The sequence below is a fragment of the Macaca thibetana genome, chromosome 3, assembly GCF_024542745.1.
Source record: "Macaca thibetana thibetana isolate TM-01 chromosome 3, ASM2454274v1, whole genome shotgun sequence".
NCBI classification, from domain to species: domain Eukaryota; kingdom Metazoa; phylum Chordata; class Mammalia; order Primates; family Cercopithecidae; genus Macaca; species Macaca thibetana.
This window is the reverse complement of record NC_065580.1, coordinates 151,689,488-151,703,021: the sequence shown is the minus strand read 5'-3', so window position 1 is coordinate 151,703,021 and position 13,534 is coordinate 151,689,488. Positions and strand designations below refer to the sequence as shown.

General features: G+C 59.8%; 1 protein-coding gene across 1 annotated transcript; it reads right to left on the bottom strand.

The window, feature by feature from the left end:
* Positions 1–5,900: 5,900 nt before the first annotated feature.
* LOC126950953 (uncharacterized) lies at positions 5,901–12,352 on the bottom strand. The gene is given in 9 exon segments (XM_050784865.1): positions 5,901–7,934; positions 9,246–9,296; positions 9,298–9,413; positions 10,744–10,936; positions 11,107–11,190; positions 11,327–11,417; positions 11,504–11,561; positions 11,674–11,901; positions 12,157–12,352. Coding segments are annotated over 9 exon segments (1,281 nt in total). The 3' UTR covers positions 5,901–7,670.
* Positions 12,353–13,534: the final 1,182 nt, after the last annotated feature.

Sequence of the window (13,534 nt, the reverse complement as noted above, 5' to 3'; positions counted from 1 at the left end):
CCCCGCCAGCCATGCCCAGCACTCGTGCCTGGGCCTTTGCAGAGGACAGAGGCAGGGTAGAGGATGGAGAGGGCTTAAAAGGCAGGTTCCCAGGAAATTCCCTAGGTGTGGGATTGGAGGGGTGCTGAGGGAGGTGGCGGACCCTCGGGCAGGAGCCTTATGGAGTGAGCTGGTGCATGGAGCTGGGAGGCATCTTCTAGTATAAATTCTCATTTCAGCTAAACAGCTTACCCTCTCCAAGCCCATGTGCGCCTGAACCATCTCTGCTCTCAGCCTCGGTCCTTAGGGGGAGGAGGAAGGGGAGGAGGGGGAGGAGGCAGGCCGTGCTGGTGCTGACCTCTGATCTGTCTCGGATCCTGGAATCTCAGCCCTGTCTCCCTTTCGGGGGCACATCTTGATGCGGGGTCTCTGATCCCCTTGGGGCAGCCAGGACATCCCTGTTTCCCAGCTGAAATGAGACTTCACCCCCAAAGGAATGGGCTCCAGCCTGACCTGCTCAGAATTTGGGATACTCAGGTTGCTAGTCACACGTTTCTATTGTGAAAATGACTAAGAATGTTGTGGGATGTTTGGAAACCAGGAAAACCACCTGTCCCAATTCAGCCTGTGCCGCCAACATGGGGGATGTTTGACACTTTAAACAGACCTGGGTGGCCTCCTGCAGACAAGATGGGGACCCTGCAGCCGACTCTGCCCCGGCCTGGCCTCTGCTGACGGCCACACTCCGGGCACGTGGCCTGAGGGCCTCACGGACAGCCAGCCTCCCAGACCGGAAAACAGCCCTGCCCGCCAGTGAGAGGGCAGACAGATGGACGTTAACATCACCGAACTTAAGAAACAAAACCCAAACCCACATTTATGCTTCCACTTCCGATCACACACGTAGAAAGCCGAATACTGACCCTGAGCTGACTACCCCGGCCTGTGGGACCCGTGCGTGTGGCCTGTGTGTGGGATGAGGCTCAGGATCAGGTGGGGATGACCCTGGATTATCGGGTGGGCCCCATGTCGTCACAAGGGTCCTTATAGGGAAGGGGCAGGACAAGGAGAGGAGGGGATGGTGGAGGCGGAGCCACGGGCAGGGGCTGGGGAGAGCATGAGAAGAGCAGGAAGTGGGTTCCCCCGGAGCCTCCAGAGGACCCCTCTGGGCACTGTGACTTCCAACTTCCAGTCTCCTGAGCTCCAAGAGACGCCTGTGTTGCTTTAAGACACTGACCTGTCCCAGCAGCCAGAGGTGACAGCGCGGTGCGGTGTTGGTTTGCGGAAGGGGTGGCATTAGTAACCATGGGAATAAGGGCCTCTCGCTTGTGAAGGGCCACTCCGTGGGGCAGGAAGCCTTGGATGTGTTCTGAGCCTCAGCAGGACCCTCTAGGCTGCTGGGGGTCAGAATGTGGGCACTTCCTGCACACCCAGGGCCACCCCAGGCTGTGGGCTCTGTGGGGACTTACGGATGAGTCCTCGGCCTTCGGAATCTCCTGATTGTCAGTGGAACCTCTGGTCATCAGGTCCCCAGGATGACCTCCGAACAGGCCCGGGGCAGCAGCCAGGAGCTGGACACCCGGGGCTCGGGGCTCAGGGCCAGCTGCCATGGGTGGGGCAGGAGGAGGGGCAGGACCATGCGCAGGGGTGGCAGCGCAGGGCTGTGAATGGAGCCCCCCTTCCGGAAGATAGATGCAGGTGGGAGCCAGCGTGGTGTGGAGTCGAGGGCAGGGGCGCGGCAGGCAGACCGGGCAGGCCCTGGACAGGAAAGTGCGGGTGGTGCCGTTGATCAGACCCCGGCTGGGGGCCTGGGGTTCACGCCTTGCCTGGCCTTCAGAGAGGCGTGAGCTCTACAAGCAGTCCGGGAAAGCGCCATCCAGCCCAGTGCCTGGTGCTGCAGCTGAGGGGAGAACCCATGCCGGGTGGAGCCCTGGGTGGGGCTCACACAGCCAGGTGGGCATGGCGTGTAGGGGGTTTTCATAAAGAAAAGCTGACCAGGTGCGTGCCAAGCAGGCCCTCAGCCCTGAGGGTGCTTGCCGGTGGCCGGGAGAGTGTGAGCCCCCGCTTATCCAGAACTCTGCGTGGGCCCTCAGCTATCTGGAATGCCTCGCCGGGCCTTTCAGTTATCCAGAACATACAGCCAGACCCCTTCCATTATCCGGACTGCCCAGCAACACGGGGCAGGTGTGCCTCTGTGACCCCGGCCCAGCTGAGGGGAACATGGCCACCCCAGCCCTCGTCGTGGGGCCCGTGAGACCTATGAATCGTGCCTTTCGTCGGCAGCTGGACTGTGGCTCCTTGGCCCAGCTTTTGTGAACCTGTTCTTGGGGAATGAGGACCTTCTCTGAGGTCCATCTTGGTCAGGAGCAGCAGGGCTGGCCAGCCTGGATCGGCCTGCAGCCCACTTTCTGGACAGGAGACTGGGGCAGCACACACAGTCTTGCCATGCCCAGTGGCCTTTGCGAACTGGGGGCAGTGTGGGCACTGTGAGGCTCTGCACTGGTGTGGGGGTGGCCAGGGCAGGGCAGTGTTTGATCAGATTAAGAAATCCAGGTCCTTAGGTATTGACTCTGAGGGCAGCGCCTCTCCTGGACCTCAGTCCATCCTCTGTGACCTGGTCACCCGGCATCTCATAGGATCCTCTGAGGGCATGTGCTCTCCTGGACCTCAGTCCATCCTCTGTGACCTGGTCACCCGGCATCTCATAGGATCCTCTGAGGGCATGTGCTCTGCTGGACCTCGGTCTGTCCTCTGTGACCTGGTCACCTGGCATCTCTTAGATTCCTCTAGGGCAGCGCCTCTCCTGGACCTTGGGCTGTCCTCTGTGACCCAGTCACCCGGCATCTCTTAGATTCCTCTAGGGCAGCGCCTCTCCTGGACCGCGGTCTGTCCTCTGTGACCTGGTCACCCGGCATCTCTTAGGTTCCAGCTTAGGCCCAGCAGGTGCTGAATACTAGTCAGATTGGAGCTGCATGCTGACCAGCACACGGTTTCTAGTTGAACGCCAGAGGTGCAGCCTCTACTCTCCCTCTTGACTGGAAGCAGCACAGCTCACTTTGGCCGGGTCTTTTAGCCCCAGCCCCAGCCCCTGCCCCTAACAACTCTTCCGTTCCCTCGTCCTGCCTTCCCTTGTCTGTATTGCAAGCTGGCCTTGCTCTCGGGAGGGTGACGGTGCTTTCAGGTATGTTTTCTTGCTCCGTGAGTTTTCAGATATGTGGAAGCAGCTAATTTGATCTTTGCCCTTCTGTTTTCAGCAGAAATAATGCTAGTTCCCTAAGTTAGTTTTGTTAAAGGGCTTTTCGGAGTGTTGGTGTGCTTGGTTGCTTTTGGTCATGGCGGGTCGCTGTCTAGATAACATGTGTTTTGGGGAATGATCTTTCCGAAGGTGGTGCTGGGATCCCAGAGAGCCCGCCCAGATTCCCCCGGAGCAGCTCCTCCCCTCGCTGCCAGACCCTGCTGGTTTTTGTATTTCACGTGGACTCACATCCCGGCTTGTCAGGGCCTTGTGGGATTCTTTGCCTCTTAATGGGTACGAATGGCTCCAGCTTGTCTCACCTCCTTCCTGCACTTGCTTCTCTGTGTTGTGGGCTGTTCACTGTAGTCTCTGGATTGGGCCCTGGCCATGCCTGCCTGCTGTGCAGGGAGCCCTGGGCTTCCCTGGGCCTTGCGGCCGTTTTACCTGCAGGTTCCCTGTCCTGTGGTCTGTGACTTGCTCAGCGTCCTCAGGTGTGCTCTTCCGACTCGAGGCTCTCACGGGTGCCCCCGCCCTGCCCAGCCCAGCTGCCCTCTCCGTGGCGTTTCCAGGCCCGCGGTCTGTCTGGTGTTCTGTGTGCCAACTTCGGCTCCCTCCAGTTCCCTGACGGGCTTTTCAGCACGCCCAGGACCTGCGCACCAGGCCTGTTAACAGACAGAAGTGTGACCACTCTTTGCCCGGGGATGTGGTTTGGCCCAAATCCTCTGCATCCCTTGTTGTGGCCACTGTGGCCTGGGCAGAGCTGGGCCCTCCGTCCTGGGTGCCACTCCCATGAAGCGGCAAAGGAGGTGCTGCTCGGTGGAAAACGCTAAGGGTGGGGAGAATTGCATTGTAGGGAAAAGAGAAGGGGGTTCTGGCCTCCAGCCTCCTTCCCCAGGCCCCACGCACAGTGCAGCTGGTGGCACTCTGCATCTCCCGCCTCTCCTCCCACCCCAGACCTATCTTTCCCGGGAGGTGGCCTTGGCATGGCCAGTCCTGCTGTCGAGAAGGGCAGGTGCCTGTTCGTTAACACGTGCCGCTCCTGGAGCGCTGGCTGTGAGTGGGGGCACCTGGCGTGGGGCTGGACGGCCAGGGCTTGCTGTCTAGATGTGCAGTGACAAGACCTTTCCCTTCCAGGGAGTCGGCTCTGACTCCAAGCTCTTTGTGGACTGATCTGCAGATCGAGGACAGCGCTGAGCAGAGCTGGCCAGGTGCTCATCCCTGGTGGGGGCAGAGGGGTCTGCATCCCAACCCCCAGCTGCTGAAGTGGTGGGGTGGGTGTGCCCTTCCCATGCCTGCCCGCCAGCATTGCTGAGGGTCCCCAAGCTAGGGAAGCATGTCTCTGGCAAGGCAGCTCAGTGCTGGGCTCATTCTTTCCACATCAAGGTAGCCATCCCTTCTTGGTGGTTTCCCTTGCTTTGTGGCAGGAGCTGGTGGCCTGTGAACAACTGCTGGGTGTTTAGACGAATTCCCGGGCGGGCTCTGGAGCCACTCTTGCCCGGTCGCTTGTCTGCTGCAGTGAACGCAGAGGCTGCCTCCTCGCTGAGCCTCAGGACACTCACTGGCCGTTCTCACCTGCTCTGTACAGCCTGCCTTGTGCACCTCCTGACCCCACTGTGTCCACAGCCCGCCCTCCTTGGCTCACGTCTCTTCCTGGGGTCTCAGGGAAGCGGCACCTCTTCAGGGGCCTCCCAGCCGCCTCCAAGGCTGTCTCTGCTTTCGTGTCAGTTTCCTGGGTCCCTCCCACCCCTGACCCCCTGTGCCTGCAGCCCTGCCAGGCGTGATGACCAACACATCCTCCAGAGGAGCTTCTGTCATGTGGAACCAGCCAGGCCCGCCGGACAGCAGGCAGGCAGGGAGATGGAGAAGCAGCCCCTCCACGGGGCAGACAGTGCCATAGTCTTCACCGCCTCAGTCTGGGGGGCATCGGGGCTGCAGGTCTGCTCTTCCCTTTCTTCAGTAAAGGACAGATGAGAGGACCCAGGTCCCCAGTGTCAGTGGCAGGTCAGGGATGCCAAAGGGCTAAGCAGAGATTGGACAGCCCTGGCCAGAGGCTCTGGGGCTGGGCCCTGATACGCGATGCCGTGTGTAGTGACATGTAATTCTGTGTAGTGATATGATGCTGTGTAGTGATGTGATGCCATGTGTGGTGACACACGATGCCGTGTGTAGTGACATGTAGTTCTGTGTAGTGATACGATGCTGTGTAGTGACATGATGCCGTGTGTGTTGACACTCGATGCTGTGTGTGGTGACACGTGATGCCATGTGTGGTGACACTCGATGCCGTGTGTAGTGACATGTAATTCTGTGTAGTGATATGATGCCGTGTAGTGACATGCCATGTGTGGTGACACTCAATGCCGTGTGTGGTGGCACGTGATGCCGTGTGTGGTGACGTGCTTGCAGGATTGCCAAGGCCAGGCTGGCTCCGAAGGCTCGGGTCCGGCTACCTGGGGCCACTGGGTGCTCTCTGAGGCCGCCCATCCCCGTTCGGGCCCTGGGGTGGGAGCTGGGCTGCAGAGTGGCCTGGACTTTATTTACCGCCAAGGACGGTGTTTCTCTCAGCAGATTTATTGGGTGTTTTGGGTGTAAATGCCAGAGGGCCTGGCTGGGGCTGAAGGACCCTCCTCAAAGCCACGGGTGGGCACCATGCTTAGGGGAGGACCTGGGGCCATTTGGTTGCATTGTGAAATGTTCATGATTTTTAAACAGTTCTATTTTTTAAAATTACTGAAGTCCAACAGGAGCATTATTCAGCATTTGAGATCCCAGCCAATATAGCACTGCCTGGAATAAAAAGTAAAATGCCCCCCGAAACCCCAGCCCTCAGTTCTCCCTCCCTGAACCCCACTCCTGAGAATCTTCTCACAACCTCGGCTTGTTGATTCCACATTGAGGCTGCGTCCCTGCTCTGTTGCCCGGTGGACCCAGGTAGTTTTGACTCAAAACAGAAATTTGTTTACATCCTTTTATGGTCATAAATAATAAAAAGCAGCTTCTGAACAACGAGGTTGAGATAAACACCAGGACCAGACCAGTCACCTGCCCCGGGAGCCGTGGGTAGGCCGAGGGTCCCCCTCAGGACCCCTCATTCTGCCTGAGTGTGCAGCAGCCCCCCTGGGACAGGAGCGTCAGGGCTGGTCTCCTTTGCGTCTCCTGGCAGAGGCGTTGCTGTCGCAGCTGGCGCTGTGCACTGCTGGCAGTAGGAGTCTCTGTGCCTGGCAGCCCTTGATGCCTGCTGGATGCGTTTGCAGGGCTGGGCAGGCACCTGTCCCATGGCCCAGCCCCGAGGGTCTCGTGGCACCAGCCTGGCAGGACGGGCACCTGTCGCACGGCCCAGCCCCAAGAGTCTCATGGCACCAGGCTGGCAGGACGGGCACCTGTCCCATGGCCCAGCCCCGAGGGTCTCGTGGCACCAGCCTGGCAGGACGGGCAGCAGGGAGTTAATGGGAGCCATTGCGAGGACACTGAGATCTCAGAGCTGTGTCATCGCTGATGGAAGAGGTGACGTCCCCTCAACAGAAAGCGCCTTTGTGGGTGACCCTGGCTTGTCCCCATGCAGCCCCCACGCAGGTAGTGGGCGGTCCTCTCCCTCTCCCAGAGTCCCCTTGGGGCACCGAGAACAGCCCCCTCCTTCATCCCTGCTGTCAGCTCATGACACCGGACAATTTGGGTCCCAATTATATCTAGAGAACCAGGGGAAAGGTCACGCTGTCTAGACATTAATCCAGCGCTGTGGCATTTTTTCCTGGGCCTGTATCCTGGCAACAGGAAGGCGAGTGGGGGCCCCAGCTCCTCCCCTCCTCAGAACCTTCTGGGGCTGGAGGTGTGGCGTGTGTGGGGAAGGCAGCCTAGAGAAGGCGGTGCCCTCGGGCTGGACCTGGAGTGGGTAGCCATGCGGGACTCCATGGGAGGAGAAACCACAGCTCTCGGCTGTGCTGGGGTGCGGCGAGCGGTGGCGGGGAACCTCGGGGAGCCGTGGATGACCCAACCTCGCTGGAAGCTGTGCATGGCCAAGCTCAGGCACCTGCTCTGCTTCTCCCAGTCCTGACTCTGTCTGTCCTGGTCACGGATTCCTGCCTCTCTCCCAGGAGGGCATGAGGACAGTCTGTGCCACTCATCTGCATCTGCTCCCCGCCAGGAGACTCTGGCCACCCCCACCCCACCCAGCCCTGCCTCAAGCTCCTGCACTGGTCCCTGCCCGGTACTGTGTCAGCTGGTGCCTGCCTGTCCCGCCCTGTACTCTTAAGGCTCTTCAAGGACAGACGGACAGACAGGCACTCTAGAGAAGGGACCTTGGCCAGACGGCTTTGCTGCCCCCACCCCCACAGGTGCTTGCTTTGAGCCCCTTGCGAAGGGGAAGCCCGTCTGGGATCCCAGGGCCTGGTGCAGCTGGACGCAGGAGGAGGGCCGCAGTCATGCTTGCACAGAGCAGAGAATTCCAGAACCACAGGCCTCAGGAGAGCTGGGAAGGGGAGGAGAGGGTGCCGCAGTGCCTGGAGAGCCAGAGTCTGCCCGTGTGGAAGTGTCTGGAGCTGTGCTGCAGTGACAGCCCCAGTGTCTCAGGAGCAGAGCAGGACTCTGCGTTTCTGGCTGTGCAAGGCTCCATGCGGGTCAGCATCCGGTCCTGGCTTGTCATGCTGTTAATTAGATTGGAAAACCTCGGCCTTCCATTTCTTAACCTGCTCACTCCTGTAGTCCCCTTCTCTTGCCTGTAGGCCTGGAAGGCTTGGAGCCGGTCGGGTGGCTGGCAGGTTGCCAGGAAGGAAGCTCACACTGTTTCAGCATTGGCCAGGTACCTGCCATGCCTGCCTGGCACAGAGACCCTCATTCCTGCCACCTCCCAGGCATTAGGCAGCCAAGTGGACCACCGAGTGGAGAGAACCTTTGAACACCTCAGCACCTGAGGCTCAGGGCCCTGTGACAGGACACAGCCTGGGTCCCCCAAGGCCAGCTGAACCTCTGGAATTCCTGAGCACCGTGACCATGACCTGTGTCATATGTGTGGCCTCTCAGCTTGCAACCCTCCATTCCTGCCTGTGGTGTGGTGCCATCTTCACCCCATTCCATGCCAACACACTCAAACAGACACTCTCCCAGGCCGATATGCACACATGGCTCTCACACACACATAGGTTCACATACACTCAACTCACACGCATACAAGTTCACATACACACAGCTGACACATGCTCACACACACACACATACAGGCACACACAGGCTCTCACACAGGCTCACACAGGCTCACACACACAGGTTCACATACAGATTCACACACATGTGCAGGCACACACAGGCTCACACATAGGCTCACACACATACAGGTTCACATACAGCTCACATGCACAGGCTCTCACACACAGGCTCACACACACACACACATGCAGACACAGGCTTACACACACACAGGCTTATACACACGTGGCTCACACACACACATGGGCTCACACACACACATGCAGGCACACACAGGCTCTCACACAGGCTCACACACACAGGTTCACATACAGATTCACACACATGTGCAGGCACACACAGGCTCACACATAGGCTCACACACACACAGGTTCACATACAGCTCACATGCACAGGCTCTCACACACAGGCTCACACACACACACATGCAGACACAGGCTCACACACAGGCTTATACACACATGGCTGACACACACATGGGCTCACACACACACATACAGGCACACACAGGTTCACATACACACACGGCTCCCGCACACACGGGCTAACACACACACACACAGGCTCACACACAAGTTCACATACACACATGGCTCACACATATGGGCTCACACACACACATGCAGGCACACACAGGCCTGCACACACATGTGCACACACAGGCTCACTGTGAGGTTTAATCTCAGCAAAGCCTGAGCACCTGGACTTGGCTTAGGGACCCTGGCACATCCCCTTGCTGTCTGTCTGTAGAGGGGCAGGAGGGCCACAGGCTTGGTGCAGGCATTTGGAGTGCAATGGTGGGACCTTGCCTGTGGGCACTGAGGGGTCTCACCTCTTCCTGCAGCTTTTGAAGGAGTGGGAGGCTCCAGGGTAGAGTTGCAGGAACAGAAAAGATGGCAGAAGCCAGGAGCCGGGGCCTGTGCGTGGCTGTCTGGCCTGACGCACCTTGTGCTGTGGCAGGACAGCAAAAGGCATCTGTGAATTGCTGTGCTATGCAGATCTTAGGGCACAGTGGGCGGCACAGGCTCTCCCAGCTGTTGGTCTGGGAAAACGGGGGGTGAAAAATGGGGACTCCGCCCAGCAGCCTGCCAAGGAAAGGGGAGGTGGCAGCCCCAGGTTAGGCCACTGGGTGAGGCGGGGCTGTGGGCCTCCTAGGTGGAGGGGTCTGTTCTTCGGGAGACCACGTGATGGGGGATTTCAGGAAGGTCCAAGTGGCTTTTTTTTTTTTTTTTTTTTTGCGATGGAGTTTCACTGTTGTTGCCCAGGCTGTAGTGCAGTGGCGTGATCTCTGGTCACTACAACCTCTGCCTCCTGGGTTCAAGAGATTCTCCTGCCTCAGCCTTCTGAGTAGCTGGGATTATAGGCATGCGGCACCACGCCCGGCTAATTTTTTGTAGTTTTAGTAGAGACGGGGTTTCTCCGTGTTGGTCGGGCTGGTCTCAAACTCCTGACCTCAAGTGATCCGCCCGCCTTGGCCTCCCAAAAAGCTGGGGTTACAGGTGTGAGCCACCACACCCGGCCGGAGTGGTCTTAATGTCCTCACTTTTGACCACTTCTCCTTCCCCATAGGGCAAATGGAGCTTGGAAATGGTGTCCTGGAGCTTAGGGGAGTTGGAAACCGTGGCTTACGTTCCATGGTGACATGGTTCCTGAGGGTTAGCTGGTCCAGTTCCCAAGTGTTGGCCGGTCTGGTCCCCAGTGTTGGCTGGTGCAGCCCCTGAGTGTCAGCCAGCCGCCCTTGCTGGGCTGGGGTACGTTCCCCGAGCTTCCACCGCCTTCCCTTTCCTTGCTGCTGCGTTCAGTTATTTGCCGAGAGAAAGGTGTGGAGCCCCACAAGCACCTTGGGCGGCAGCAGGACCCTCCCAAAGCTGTGTCCACACACAGCCGGTGCCCGCCTCCCGCCTCCCGCCTCCCGCCTCCCGCCTCCTGCCTCCCGCCTTCTGGAGGGCCCGGCTCCGAGGGTCATGTGAGTGGATCTGGAGATCGGCCTCTCTTGAATCCCAGCCTCCTCAGGGTGAGCCCAGGTTGTCTCCACCCCCATCTGAGTTACTGCAGAACCAGGGGGCTCGTGGCCATTGAGTGACTCCAGTTAATGCTGAATTAGGTACCTCAGGCTGGAGTCACATATTAACAGGAGGCCGGCCAGAGCCCCGCGTTTGGAGGATAGCTTGGTTTTCTCCTGAGTGTATTGCTCATGCCGGGTGGAGGCAGTTCCGTCCTGCAGACTCCGTGGTTCTGTGGTGGGTCCCTTACCGGCCAGTTTCAGACCCTCTTGGACCAGGATTCTGCAGTGTCCTCGGGACAGAGGCTGGACACACTCAGCTCCTCACCCAGGGCCCTCCTGTTGGGCATTTGGATTTGGAATCTGAGGCTGTAGGAGCAGCTGCCTCCCAGCGAATTCTGATGCACAGACAGGGGCCTGTCCTGCCAGCAGGTCCTGCACATGAAGCCGGGCCAGGGTGCTGGGTAGTGCTGCTGGGCCCTGGTGGAAACAGTCCCTGCAGAGGGTCCCAGGCGCTGGTGCTAGGGGGAAGGCAGGGAGTGCAGGGCTTAAGGAGGCCACGTGTCAGGATCGTGGCAGGCTGCCCCAGCTCCCGCAGTGCCCGGTCTGCCATCCATAGCGACACAGGGGCACCTCAGGTGGAGGGGGTGGCAGTCACAGCAATTCAGGAGCAAATCCAGGCTTCCTGTACCTCTGTGGTGGGCCCTGGTGGTGCTGGCAGGCCCACGGCACAGGCAGGCTCAGGGATCCACCAGGGAGCAGTGGAAGGCGCTCTCTGCAGGGCGGGGAGCCACACGGGGAGGTGTGTGGCCGCAGGTAAACATGCCTGGAGTGCAAATCTGCTGCGGGTTAGCTGGGGGTCTCCGGGCGAGGGTTCCCGGGATAAGGACACCTGCCCCAAGGTGCCCCACGGAGGACGACCCCCAAGGCGGCCGTGCCTGAGCCTGCATGGAGTCACCTCCCACAGTGCCAAGGCGCTTCCTCGAGGCCCCCGCGGCCCACCTGTGCCAGTGGAGAACTCGCAAGCACGCGGCCAGTGGTGCCTCCAGTTTGCAGCCTCCAATCCCTGGTCTGAGGTGTGACCTGACCCTGGACCAGAGCGCTGGGCCAGGTCCTGGCGGCTTCTGCCCTTCAGCTTGGAAGCTCCTGAAAACCGGCTCCCTTCCGGGGCAGCCCTTGGCCCCCACTGACCCTCCCGCAGTCCTAGGTGTGCAGTGGCGTGGGGACCCCGGGAGGCCTGTGGCGCAGCCCGTCCCACCTCCTGCCTGTCGGTCTCCGTTGCTCAGGCACTGCCTCGCCTGCGCCTTTCTCCCAGACCTGAGCCGCCGCTGCTGGGATCCTTCCCCAGCTGGTTTTCCTTCTCTTTCATGTGTTTCCACTGAAGGTCCAAACCGGTCCAGGCATGGGTTCCAGAACTTTCTGCAGATGTCTTGCACCTGAAAATTTCCTCTGTAGCTGTTCGCAGGAGGTTTCTCAGACAGACGCCCTGGGCTCGGGGGTCACTCAGTCTCGTGGTGAGGGGGTGGGTCTGACTTGTGGCATCGTGGCCTCTCCGTTGGTGCTGCTGGGCCTGTGAGCCGATGGGTGGGCAGCACCGCCCACCGCCTCCTTCCTCACACCAGCCACAGGCTGCGCAGAGCCCCGGCCGTGTGTGCCATGAGTGCAGTGTGACCGCGTCCGCCCGTCTCCCCGGACACGCCTGTCGGAGCCCCAGCTGTATGTGTGTGTGTGCCAGGAGTACAGTGCGACCGCGTCCACCTGTCTCCCTGGATACGCCTGTCAGCCACAGACTGGGCTCCCCTGGAGGAGAGCACCCTGGTGCTGCCCCGTCCCTGGGGTGCCTGCAACTGTCCCCCCAGAGGTGTGCGTGGAGGTGGACCCCCTGCCTCACTCTCCGGTGGCCCAAGGCCTCTGAAAACAGTCACGGCAGGGGCCATGACCCCGCTCACCCACACCCTCCTGTGTGAACACTGCACAGCAGCCTCCCGGGGGCTGCCCTGTGAGGTGTGGAGTTGAGCTGCAGACTTGCACAAGGTGGGATCCTGTGTCTGGAGTCAGAGGGTCCCTGTCGTCGTCCAGCCTTCCTGGCTCCTTCGGGCAGGTTCGGGGCCTGCGGCCTCTGGACTTGGGCAGCAGGAAGGAAACGCCCCTGGGGGCCTGTGGTGACCCCCATCCTCCCCAGGTGGTCTGGCAGGGGACGTTGTTTTCCAAAGCGGAGCCAGAGGGCCAAGGGCTCTCGGGGTTCACGGGATCCACACTTATCCCAAGTCAGAACAGCACATTTGTGCGTGCGGACTTCACTTTGACTTGGTCCGGCTGCCAGGACGCCGTCGTTCTTGCTTGAAGCACCGTGAGGCCTCATCTCCGCATCCCTGTTGCTTCTTTCATGTGGGATGAGAACCCAGGAAGGGGCTGAGTGCGACTGTCCTGGTTTTTAGAGGGCACCGCCCCCACCCCCCCCCTCCTGCTTCCCCACCTTTTTGCAGTTGCCTGGCCAGGGCATAAGTGAATTGACATTTAGTTTGAGTGACTTTTGGGTTACTTTTTTTTTCTTTTTTTGAGACAGAGTCTTGCTCTGTCGCCCGGGCTGTAGTGCAGTGGCATAATCTCAGCTCATTGCAACCTCTACCTCCCGGGTTCAGGCGATTTTCATGTCTCAGCCTCCGGAGTAGCTGGGATTACAGGTGAGCACCACCACATCTGGCTAATTTTTGTGTTTTTAGTAGAGATGGGGTTTCACCATGTTGGCCAGGCTGGTCTCGAACTCCTGACCTCAGGTGATCCACCTGCCTTGGTCTCCCAAAGTGCTGGCATTACAGGTGTGAGCCACCCCGCCTGGCCTGGAGTTATTTTGAGAGAGGGCGGCCACTGGTTCAGTGTGGTGAGGCTGCGCTTGCTGTCCCAGTGGGCGCTCACACACTTCCTGTGGAGATGGAGAAGCCCAGATCCCTGCAGGGCTCCCCCATCACATCCGGCTCTGGGAGCCCCTGGAAACCCTGCCATGCTCTGAGCAGGAAAGCGCGGGTCCCTTTGGGTGCCAGGCCTGGCCGGGACGGCAGCAGCACTGAATGCTCAGCCCTGGCGTGAGACCACGGAAGTGTCTGCCCTCTGCACGTGCT